At 35.6% G+C, this 13295-nt stretch overlaps 1 protein-coding gene across 10 annotated transcripts in view; it reads right to left on the reverse strand.

Moving 5' to 3' along the window:
- The window catches only part of ATRNL1 (attractin like 1), a 510466-nt gene that overhangs the window by 399104 nt on the left and 98067 nt on the right, over positions 1 to 13295 (reverse strand). For all 10 annotated transcript variants that reach the window (XM_062580018.1, XM_062580017.1, XM_062580020.1 and 7 more), the window contains exon 12: positions 1796 to 1880. In XM_062580018.1, coding sequence (XP_062436002.1) covers positions 1796 to 1880 — 85 coding nt within the window. The remainder of the gene's footprint in view (positions 1 to 1795; positions 1881 to 13295) is intronic.

Genomic DNA, 13295 nt, shown 5'->3' on the forward strand with positions numbered 1-13295 from the left:
TTGTGTGTATGTGTTTTTTATATAAACAGACAATAATATAACAACATTCTTCAGCTGTCTCTGATCATTCTGTGATCATGACTCTGTGAGTGGTCCAATTTTTCAACATACTCCTCCATGGTGAAGTTCAGTAAAAACTACACTGAATGTATTATAAGAGTGACACACAGAAAACGTCTGAAAGGAAGAAAGAAAGGTTAAGCAGGAATTGATATTCAGTTTTTGAATTAGGTAATGAGAACACATACACTGTAACTAAATGGGCTGCAGTGAAAACATTTTTCTTCAAGAAGATTCCTAAGACAGACAACAACAATTGGCAAATGGATATTTTTTGCTGACATCAAAAACAGAAGACCATACTACAGACCTTGCCCTTATCCTTCTCTTCTCATTTATAATCAAGAACAGCATCAGCTTAAAGATGTTAAGAAAGAACCTGTGTACCTGTAAGATATACTGCATCATATATGCTTAAAATAGAATTAATTCTACAGTGACCAATTGCAAAACCTTTGGAGAGCATCTCATATTATGTATTTTGTACATAGAAGCCTACTAATAATACAGTAAGTCCTGAAAAAACACATACATATTTTCACTTTGAATCTAGTTCATTGAAAATAACAGTTCTTGAATCACCAAGCCTAGCTTAAATTTCTTAAGACAACACCAACCATAATTTGTCAAAAACTAGTAGCTGCTGAATCCTTTCATTCTAAGCAAATTTCTCTTAATAAAGTAGTTAGTCATTGATGAATTTTAAGCATTTTGTGTAAACAGTCGCAACTTATGTCTATGTTTTTGCCAACATTTAACATGTTATTTGTAAGGGTTTTTGTATTTGTATTTTGTAGTATTTTGTATTTGTAGTATTACATACTATCTCCATTATTTTTGACTTATACACTACTCATACACAGAAGATGTAGCAGCCTGTATATGTTTAAATACTGAATATATAAAAATGATTAATAACGTAGAAGAGAAGTATTCAGTAATACACCTTAAGGCACAGTCATTTATAGTACCATAAATGTCATACATTAGGCCATTTGGCAGCCAGTAAAACCCACAGAAGACAACAGTAGAAATTTTTTTAAATCCAATTTCATTTTTCTACACTTTTTACATGACAAAGATGATGTTTGCTATGTAATTTTACTTTTGGTGTTTGGGGTGGGGGAAGCAGAGAGTTCAGCCACCAAATTCAAAGAACTCCAGATCCATTCCACCTCCTATTTCTAGATTAAGTTTTACTGAGCTCTTCTACTCATACCAAGTTTCATGAAAGTATGATACATTTTACAGAGAAATAATTAATAATTAAGCAATATACTTAATCTGATCTGAGGCTAGCAGGCTATTTTTCCTGCAAGCTGTTGATGATGATTATTTTCAAAACCTTACTAGTCTCCATTATATAAATTTCATTTGGGTATTTTTAATTTTATGACTGCAGAACAATGAATCATAGGTTATAAAAGGATTTTGCCCATTATATGAAAGTGAGGAGCACAGAATTTCAAATTCACTGTAGGTCATAACCCTAAGGAAAAATACACTGTAAGGTCCATATAAAAACTTCTCTGAACATGTTTCATAGCATGTCACCTTGATGATTAGCTGTATTGATGATTTAAGATCTGTAAAGCTGCTGCTGACCACTATTTTTCATGTTAATAAATTACATCAGTTGTGTGTCATTAAGCCACACTTCATGGAGGTGTAACTGTTGTGACAGTCTTTTGATTCAGAAAAATGGTCAGGAAATTTTAAAATATGCTTCATTTACCCATTACTGACAACAGCAGTGTGACCAAATCTGTTGACATCTCGATGCAGATTAGGTTTTGGTAAAATCTTCCATTCATCACAAGCTGAAAGACAAAAGGAAAGGGAAAGTATGTGATATTATACAATAACATTTCAAGAGATTTTAGCAAACTACATGCAAAATGTATTTTAACAAAATATATTTTACAGTCTTCTGTATTCAGTTATCCTGAATAATTCTGTGTCAAACTTTATTGCCTATTTACCCTCATTTCCAAGACATTTATGAATATACTGTGTACCACAGACCAATGCAGTTAACTCTTGTTATCTTCATTGTAAAGACTGACCATCTATTTCTCAACTTTCTCCAATGTTCTTACATGGTTCCAACTTCTATTGGCCCCATCGGTTCTGAAATACAATTTTTGATTCTGACATAATTAAAATCATTCTTACTGTTAGCTTCTAGCTATTTACTAAGTTGCTCTGCAGAATTTTTCCAACCTTAGGATTTGTCAAACAACATTTTTTTTTGCTGTTTTCATTTGGTCACACTTTCCCATCTTTAAAGATGTTTTTTTCTACTAACAACCTGCTTCATTCTGCTGTTAGAATATGCTGTCTGTTTGGGCTTCTTAGGGTTCTTTTAGAGTCTTTATTTATTTGTGATATCCATTTACCAGTGTAGATCATATTATCAGTGATACAGACATCAAGTCTTCAATGCAAAGACTTTAAACAGATTGCATAATGTGATTTGGTAATCTTCAGTACTACTTTTGATTTCTTTGCAACTAGGCTCCAGATTTTAATGGAGATCCCCTTACATGTCACTGGTGAATATTCTGAAGAAAAATTAGTATGCATACAGATTCTTCTACACTCCTGGAATGAAGTTGCAGAGCACACTGAAGTCATTAGCTCTGCATGACTAACAGCTGTACTTTGCAATGCTCAGGACTAAATCAGCAGTTGCTCATTTTAGATAGGTTTACTGAGTAAATGTTCCAAGAAGCTGTTATTTACAATCACTAAAAGCATAGGCTTTATGTCATGTATTACCATGACATTTATCAAGTCTAGAGAATAATAGCCAAAGTATCCCATTATTACAATGCTCTCTGACTTCACTACCTTTTTAACTCCCACGACAACCACTGCCATCATCCTCATCCAGTGATCAGTAACATAATCCTAACATTATACACTCTGAAATTAGCCAAAGACTTTCAGTTCAAATGTATTTCATGGTACATCTGTGACAGCAAATTTATCTTCATCACTGTCTTAAGATCAACATCTCCTTCAGCAGTGCCAGCCACTTCATTATCTTATGTTTGATACCTTGATATCACCAGGTAGCTTCCTTTCCATAAGTTTTTGAGACAAAGGTAATATCAGTATCTTCACTTCAAATTAAGCATTCTAGTATCTCTCTTTTAGCAATTCTGTATGAGTAGTTACACATGTGATTTTGGTCTGGTTGCATTTTTCTGCCTTAACTAGGATTTTACTTCTTAAGAACTATTAGTCCTTTCTCCACTATTTCTTACTTGAACTTATTTAGTTCAAATAATCAAATCTCACAGTAGCAGAGCTAGGGAGCAATCAACGAAACCTCTAGTAGATCACTTTAAAACAGATAAAAGAAAGTACTTTTCCACAGAACAGCATTATATTTTCAGAATTTGTTGTCAAAAAAGGTTTTAGAGAAAGAGGATCAGAAAGTCCAAAAAGAATTAAGTAAATTTTTGGATTTCAGGTGCATAAATGTATACCAAAGGCAAAGATACACTTTCTAACACCCCTCATCCCCCAGTGACTGTGTATATTGGGGGAACATCAGTGGAATAGGCCCTGGAGAGTGGTCATGCTCATGTGCTTTTCCTGTCTCACTCGCCAGGGTGCTTTGTGAAGTCCACCACCTTTTCCTCCATTAAACAAGCTACCCACAATTTCCTCATTTTTATCCCAAGTCCTCACATGGCTGCTGATTTAGATTCATTTTGACAGTCATACCCTTAACAAATCTCATTGGAAAACTTAGTACAAGAAACCCAGCACACAGGAGCAATAACTTTTTCTATTGGTATTCATTTTTCTATTAGTATTCATATTTTTAGACCTAAAAAGTATAACGGATTTCACACAGACACACATAAAGACATTTTCCAAAAATTAAGCATATCCTATATCTCATCGAAAGAAGAGAACACTTCACTTTTGTAGCATTTGCAGGAAATTGGAGAACTGGCTGTTGAGTGATTACTGGGCTGCATAATTTCAAGGAGATGCATCAACAGAACTATTTCCTGAATCAAACAAAACTTCTGTACATGTTTTAACAATATTTACATATAAACTGATTTATGCAAAATTAACTAAACAAACTGTATACATTTTAGTTAAAAATAGCCTCATATTTCAAGTAAACTGTCATATGAGAAAGGAGACTATATTTATTTTCTCATTTAAGACAATCCTGCTATACACACAAAGATAAGGATTAAAGGCAATGTTAAAGGGTTAAAGGGAGAGAGACCTCTCCAATTTAATCCAAATTAAAATGTTATGAGATTTTTTTTTTTTTTTTTTTTTTTTTAGATCTTTTACAGTTACACTGTCCTTTTGGATATTCTTAATGAATACTTACTTGCATTTTACCTTAACATGCTTTACAGCAGGAGTTTTTATTCCAAGTACTGGCTAATCATTGACTGCACACTAAGACACAATAAAAATGACCTATTTGCTCAGTATATTCTCCATAATTCACAGAAACAAATGGAGTATACGCCTGTAGGAGCTGTGCAGCTAGACAGGGAATTAGCACCAGAAATGAACAGTCAGAAGAGGTCCCTGGCAATACTCTGGGGAGCGCAGCTGAAACCTAAAGGTTTCATAGAATCATAGAATTAACAAGGTTGGAAGGGACCTCTGGAGATCATCTAGTCCAACCTCCCTGCTCAAGCAGGGTCAGCTAGAGCATGGTAGACAGGGTTGCATCCAGGCAGGCCTTGAAGATCTCCAGAGAAAGAGACTCCACAACCTCTCTGGGCAGCCTGTTCCAGTGCTCTGTCACTCTCACAGGGAAGAAATTCCCCCTCACATTCAGGCGGAACTTCCTGTGGTTCAGTTTCTGCCCATTACCTCTTGTCCTGTCACATGTAGCCCTACACCAGACTCTCTCCAGTAGCTCCATGTCTCTCTTGTGCTGGGAAGTCCAGAAATGGACACACTACTCAAGATGAGGTGTCACCAGGGCTGAGTAGAGGGGCAGCATCACCTCCCTCCACCTGCTGGCAACAGTCTTCCTAATGCACCCCAGGAGACCATTGGCCTCTTGGCCACAAGGGCAGCTTGCTGGCTCATGGTCAACTTGTCATCCACCAGCACTCCCAGGTCCTTCTCTGCAGAGCTGCTCTCCAGAAGGTCAGCCCCCAGCTTGTACTGGTGCCTAGGGTTATTTCTCCCTAGGTGCAGGACTCTGCACCTGACCTTGTTGAACCTCATGAGGTTCCTCTCCACCCAGCTCTCCAGCCGGTCCAGGTCTCTCTGAAGGGCAGCACAACCCTCAGGTGTATCAGCCACTCCTCCCAGCTTGGTATCATCAGCAAACCTGCTGAGGAGGCACTCCATCCCTTCATCCAGGTCATTGATGAAGAAGTCGAAAAGAAAGGGACCCAGTACTGAGCCCTGGAGGATGCCACTAGCCAGAGGCCTCCAACTAGACTCCACACCACTGATGACGACCCTCTGAGCTCTGCCTTTCAGCCCATTCTCAATCCCCCTCACTGTCCACTTGTCTAACCCACACTTGCTGAGCTTATCTAGGAGGATGTTATGGGAGACAGTGTCAAAAACCTTGCTGAAGTCAAGGCACACAACGTCCACTGCTCTCCCCTCATCTACCCAGCCAGTCATTCCATCCTAGAAGGTGATCAGGTTGGTTAAGCAGGACTTCCCCTTGGTGAATCCATGCTGGCTACTCCTGATCACCTTTTCCTCCATATGCCTGGAGATGACATCCAGAATGAGCTGTTCTAGCCCCTTTCCAGGGATGGAGGTGAGGCTGACCGGCCTAGAGTTGCCTGGCTCCTCCTTCTTGCCCTTCCTGAAGACTGGAGTGACACTGGCTTTCTTCCAGTCCTCAGGCACCTCTCCAGTTCTCCATGACTTTTCAAAGATGATGGAGAGCGGCCTGGCAACAACATCCACCAGCTCCCTCAGTACCTGTGGGTGCATCCCCTCCGGGCCCATGGATTTGTGGACGTCTAGCCTGCCCAGAAGGTCTCTAATCCTATCCTCCACAACCAAAGGAAAAAGTCTTCCCTTCTTTGGACTTTTCCCCTCACGTCTAAGCTGCAGGATTCCTGGGGGCTGCCCTTAGCAGTGAAGACTGAAGCAAAGAAGGCATTCAGTAATTCTGCCTTCTCTGTATCCCTTGTCACCAGGGCCCCCACCCCATTCAGTAGCCAGCCCACATTTTCCCTAGTCCTCCTCTTGCTGCTGATGTATTTTAAGAAGCCCTTCCTGTTGTCCTTGACATCCCTTGCCAGACTCAATTCCAGCTGGCCCTTAGCCTTCCTCGCTGCATCTCTACATACTCTGACTACAATTCCATATAATTTTCCTATAATTCTCCCAGTAGCCTGTCCCCTCTTCCACATTCTGTGTATTTTCTTCTACTGTCTGAATTTGGCCAAGAGCTCCTTGCTCACCCAGGCAGGTCTCCTGCCCCTTATGCTGAACTTCTCACTCATAGGGATGCACTGGTCTTGAGCTTGGAGGAAGTGATGTTTGAATACTAGCCAGGGAATGTTTCAAGAGTGTTTATTACAATTATTATACAGGTTGATTTTTATTTTGGTTTTATTTTTGATTGCCGAATTCATTTTTTGAATGCAACTATATCTAAATAAGGTATACATTGTGCATGTCAAAATTAAAAAAAAAAAGTGGAATAATTTACATTCATTATTAAAAAATAAGGGAATATCACCCACAGAAACCACAAAGTTCAAGACTGTCTACTTAAGGTTAAAAAAGAAAACAGAAAAAACCCCATAGCTTTGAACAACAAAATGGATATTAAGAAATCCAAGAGGGATAAATTGTACTCGAGGCTGCTGTTATTCAGAGCTTAAGTCAACCTAAGTGCTGGCTGCTCTGATCCTGTTCTTCCCACTGTCAGAACAGTTCATCTCCTCAATTGCTGGTGTTCTGGCACTTTCAATACAGAAAATTATTCACAGTGGCTTTTTGTCCAGTTTGTTTCCTGTTAACATAGCACACTGAAACAGTACAAAGTCAGAAAAGGGTGGACTCAGCATATGAGAAGGGACAGGACACCATAGCTAGGGGCAAAAAGGCAGTAAAAAGCAGCTAGATTGACTTAGGCTTACAGAGAACTACAGCCTGAGTCCATAAAAAAAAAAAGTCAACATAGAGAGACTGTGGCTGTGATAGGTAAATCAATTACATCTACTTATGAATAGGGAAAATACATTAAAAGCACATTATTACCAGAGTAACACAGATGGTCTAAATGGCAATAATTTCAACATCAGATGGCAACTCAGAATGAATTTACTATTTTGAATAAAAACAAAATATATTAAATTTTTGTTGACTGCCTTATAGAACCAATACATTCCCAAATCCATCTTCTTCCTCATCTTTCCTCGGTCACTATCATTGTTAATATTATCACAATATTAGCATATTACTAATACACTGCATTTCTGAAAACTTCACGTGTTCCTTATTGATTTTCTCTACTCAAATAGAATGATGGAAGCATGTATATGCTAGAGAGATGCTATCCTTGAAACAATTTCAACAGAAGCAAACACAATTTGTTACTTACAATCACAAGTTTCAGATGAAGGTGGAAACAATATTGAATATAAAAGTCAGGTATTTCCCATATCTCACCGTAACAGTGTGACAGTGTATCACTGTCATTTGTTGCCTTCATGGTACTGGAATTATGCAAGAACTTCAGACTAAGAACAATATTACATATTGGAAAATAAAAGTGATGAATAACCATGAATTCTCTTTCTATTTCAGGAACATCTTTCCATTTAAAAGCTCTAAAAAGCCACATTTTAACACTACAGCTTCTGGGCAAAATCCTTCTGTCACACTGTAAAATCAAGTTCTTGCTGCTGTAAGTTATTGTATTTTCACAGAAGCAGCATGGTTGAGCTCTTACATCATTGACAGTAATTGGAACAATTTAAAACTGCAAACACTAAATTTTCATCTGATCTAGGAAGCACTCCATGGTATTTTTGATACTTGTACAAATACTTAAACAAATACATACAGTTTTCTCTACTTAGTTCTTTTTTCCTAAAGAAAAAAAAAAGAAAAAAAAAGAAAAAAAAAAGAAAAAAAGTGGGATTTAATAGTGAAGGAGAACCACAAATCCGCAATAAAGGCTGGTTTAAAGATAAGAAACCCCTGAGGGCTGGCGATATAATAATTCTTAGCTTTCTGATGATATTTGTCAAACTGGCAAGTGTTTTCAACAGAATACAAGAAAAGGAGGAGGGATGCATGTTACCAATATAGCCTTCCCTGTTCTCTCTTCTTAGCCTTCTCAATGACTACTGCACACTGAATAGAGTATTGTGCAAAGAAAAAAAAAAATACTTTTGCCAAGCTTTAAATTCCCAAACAGAGTTTTTCTGTACAGATTAGTTAATATGAAACGCAGATAGTTAACAGTTTTTTTTTTTTTTTTTTTTTCTTGCTTGGTAAAGACTCATACAGAGTTCGTTCATATATATCATCTTGAAACTTCTTCTGAACATGGCAAGGTAGCTAAATTTTTAGACTTATTAAACAAATTCAAGAAGAAAGTCACAAATAAGTGTGGCATGATTTTCAATATTGTTTATCAATGTATCCGCCTTTTGTGTTTTATCTTTGTTGTATAAAGTCTAATTAAGATGGTAAGCTCCATGGCATAAAGAACAAAATACTCTGTTCTGTAAAATGTCATGCATTCTTAAGGTATTATAGAGCTAGAAAGTGGAAGATACAGTATTGATTATATTTTCAGTTGTTTCCACATATAAACTGGTATAATATACTGCATATACAAGCATACTTTTTTCTTTTTTTAAATAGAAATAGTTATTAAACAGGTAAATGAGTGGTATTACTCATTTCAAACCCATTAGCAAATTTTTAGTGACTGAAAAGTACAAGGAGGGATACAGGAGCTTTTCTTCCTATTAGTAAGACTTCATCTTCAAGAACAAATTCTATCACATATAGGAAAAAGATTCACACTCCTTCCTAGCATAGACATAAAGGTTACAGTGTGATATCAAAGTGTTCGGAGACCAAATTCACCACTCACACAAATTACATGATGACGCACACTTGAAAATACACCAGACTTAAAATGATCCAGCTGATGCTGGCAGAGAAGACACCTCATATTAACTTTGCACTGTATAGTGCATTCCAGGGTATACATTCTAAGAGAATAGGCTTCCTTAGTACTCTATACTTTACCCTATCTCATCTACCCTAGTTGCAACATTGCATTAGGGTAATCAGAGAAGATAACCAAGGCATTTTAAAGAAAAGCTCTCAACCTTGCAACAGAAAGAATAATTTTACATAGGTTGAACTAGGAAGGGAATCTAGGCTGCCTACAAGGCATGTGCATACAGAATGACTGCCTGAGATTTCACTGGGGACCTTTAAGGCTCCATCACTCAGATCACTAGAAATACAACTGGTTACATCAGTACAAAGATGCTAGAATAGTGTATGCAGTAAAGCAAGAGGAATATGCTATACCAGCACAATATATTCATACAATATTAGGATGTAGTAGTTTACAAAGGAAGTAGTTCACAAAGGAAGTGAACTAGGAAGTTCAGAGTTTTTTTAAATTCCTACCTAAGTCAATAAAGCAGTTTCAAAAGTTATACTAGCTCAACATCCAAATATCTGAACTGCAACTGCAACTTTGATTTATGAAAATCTAAGAGACACATACATCCAGTAATTGTCTTTAAACAAGATTACTCACCTTCTTCCATAATCTGTTTCTTAAATGTATTACAGATACCATAGTTCAATTACTGTTTACAGTTAAAAAGACTGTGGAATGACCCCACAAAGCTTGACAACTCACTTCCAAAACTACAAAATCTATTAGAAAAAATAATTGTAACGTTTTAGAAAAAAATTAAAATCAGTGAAATTTGCAGAAAACACCATAAGAACTGAGAAGAAAACCTGTAAGCACTAAATAGAAGAACAGCTGAGTTAAATCTCTTCTTCCCTCTTCCACTCTGCAATCCTCAATACTGCATTCAAGATCGAACAGAGGCACCACATCCACTCAGAACTTGCAGATGGAACACTCTTCTGAAAAGATGTGCTCACACTATTTCTTTTTAAGAACTAAAGAGTTTCACACTTTCAAAACATGAAAGACTTATTTTATATAAATTTGCAGCAGTTAGTATACTGACCCAGGATGTAGGAGAAACAGGTTCATTTGCTACCTACAGCTTTCATCTCCAAGTGCTCTAAATGTTCAAGCTGGGTAACCCTTCACTACGCCAAGCTAATGTTGTTCCATTGAAAAGATTAGGGAAAAAAAAGTCAGGAGTAAGATGCAGAATGAAGCATCATGCTCTAGGCTAGTAGTTACTATGACAGTCACAAAAAAGAAAAAGAAAAACAAAACAAAAAAAGTTCCATATGTTGCTTCCACTCTTGTATCTGTATTTTATTCATTGGCAGGCTGGTCTTAATGATAACCCAATCTTTTGACCACATTTGGAGTTATGCTTTAAGATATAAGAATATATTAAGATATAAGAATATATAAGATACAAAGATACATATTGTATATTTACATTATCAAATAGTTCCCCAATTTTTAAGTATTTAAATAGATTTTAAATGCTAATTTATTGATTCTGTTCAATAATATTCTCTCTGTAAGATCAATAGTGCAAGTTTATGTATTATGGAATCCAATCACAGATAAAAATTATATACTCTTTATATATTATAAGTACTTAGTCTAGAAAACAAACATTAGGCAACCACTAAGGACTATAACACACCATTTATTTTCAGTATAGAAAATGCAATAGATAAAGCGTATATTTACTACAACTCATTCATACTGAATGAAGTGAATAGGGTGTCTAAAGAAATTTAAATTTCCGTGTGCAAGTATGAGCTAAAAACGACACAAACTACCCAGGACTAAAATCCTTTGCAATTATTTTTAAATATTCCATTATGTGATGAATATACTGAAAAATAAGGCTTATAATTTCACTCTACCAAATTTTTCTTTTCAGGCCTATCATTGTTTTAACCTTATTCTATTTCCAGTTTTAATGAAAAGGATTTCCTTTTTCTATATATCTCTATGGTGTATTACCCAATGAAGGAAGCAAATATTTTTCTCATATCAAGAAGTTGTAAGAAATCTACTATATAATTTTCTTCTCTCCTTCCACTAGAGCTTGAAGGAACTTAAGTTAACCTGATTAAATATTTTTACTTTTATAATCAACTTCATGCTGCTGTACATATTTGCGATGTAGCTGTCTTTCTTATCCCTCCTTTTTCTTAACATCTATGATTTTTTGGATTGTCTAGTGGAAAGGGGCAGCAAGAATCCCTTCCTCTTCTTGTACATGAATCTCATTTTTAGATGACAGAGACTAAAATTTAGCAACAGCAGTAGCAGAGAAAGGAAAACTGGGCTTATAATCCCTATAAAGCATTTAAACATTATCAAAAACAAGCATGGGCCATAAAGAATGAATATTCACAGGAAGAAGACATTTTTTGCTTGTGTTGAGCTTTCAAGCCTGTTCATGTAACCAAATATATAAATGACAATTCTGCTTCGAAGTATACATAAAGGAGCAGACAGAGAGGTAGGTTTTGCTCAGTTGTTTCTAAACAATTACTTTGCCACATTTGGGGGAATGATAAAGCGTAATAAAGCAAGGTTATCACAAATGTCATCAGTATGTCCCGCTTCTACTAGCAAATCATATTTCTTTCTGATAAAATTTTTGTTAGGCTTTTGTCTCATTGAAGTTAAAAGAAGTTAGAGAGTCTAAGAGTTAGAGAAGTTAGAATAAAAATAAGTTAGAAAAACTCTGGTAAAAACAGATATTTTTGTTTGTGATGTGTAGTACAAACATTTCTGTTTGGCTCTGTATTGTAGGACCCTGAAAAACTAAACTCCATAAACAACTAAAACACAGAAGTTTGTTACAAGTAGAAAACTTATTTTCTAACTCATTCTGCACCAAGTAAATATTTTTATTTGTGCAGATTACAAAAATCTATTTACTCTTGGCAAAATGTAAAGACAAATGTTTCAAATGGCATGAATTGAATTTTAACTATAGATTTAATATCCAGAATAGACTCTATATACATAGCTTTCCAAGTAATATTAAAAAACCAATGACCTTGAACTTTACTATTAAATGATACAATTAGTGCTTTATATTATTCAGGTTTTGCTCTTCTACTACTACAATGATAATAGCAGCTAAGTGCTGCTAGAGACTGCACCAGAATAACATTTTTGGCTTAAGTGCTCAGGAATACATAACATTTAATCCCTCACAACCTCTGTTTTACATTTAAATTATAACATTTTCTATGTGATAGCACATTGATAATCCATTTATAATTCTAAAAGGAGACAGAACTGGGAAAACATATATTTTTCCTATTAAATCAATTTTACAGGCATTTAAATTTACTAGTTTTGTTGATGGCAAGGACTAGATTTAAAACACTGTATTCTACAAAGCAGTTTTTTCTAATGAACCATTCATTTCCTTATGAAATACAAGCAATACATTTGATTACAAGTGAACCTAAATTTAGTCTCAGGAATTTACCTTAATTTTTTCCAGAGAGGAAACAAGTTTTCAGTATTCATTTAAAAAGCATGGAAAAACCTCAGTACTTTACAATGAACGTTGTCTTTTCTAAGCAGCTGAATTTACATTTTATTTAATCAATAGTATTAAACTGTCAGTAGAAATCCAGTATGTAACAAGAGTTGAAGGAGAAATGTTGCAGATTATTGTAGAGATTATTATACGTACAGATTATTGCATTTTTTAAAATAAGGATCCTATATAAAGACTGGCCTGAAATACAGCTACAGCTAGGAGATACTATGAAAGCATCTGCTATGTTCCAATATTTATTAGTATTACCATTGGGCTAGGGCCAAAATCAAAATCCTTACACTTTCAAAAAGCATCAGTCTTCTGTTTTGTTTTGTTTATTTAACATTAATCTCTGTATTTAGAATCCCTGTTTTAAATTCCAATTCTGAATCAACAAATCCATTTTTTTCTGTAAACTTTGCAGAGAATCCAAGAACTCATAAAATACAATCTAATTTACTTCATAAGCTTTTATTGGGATAGAAATGCAAAAGATTTGAGCTTTTACAAGGCTCCTAGATCACGGTT

The sequence above is a fragment of the Rhea pennata genome, chromosome 7 (assembly GCF_028389875.1).
Source record: "Rhea pennata isolate bPtePen1 chromosome 7, bPtePen1.pri, whole genome shotgun sequence".
NCBI lineage: Eukaryota > Metazoa > Chordata > Aves > Rheiformes > Rheidae > Rhea > Rhea pennata.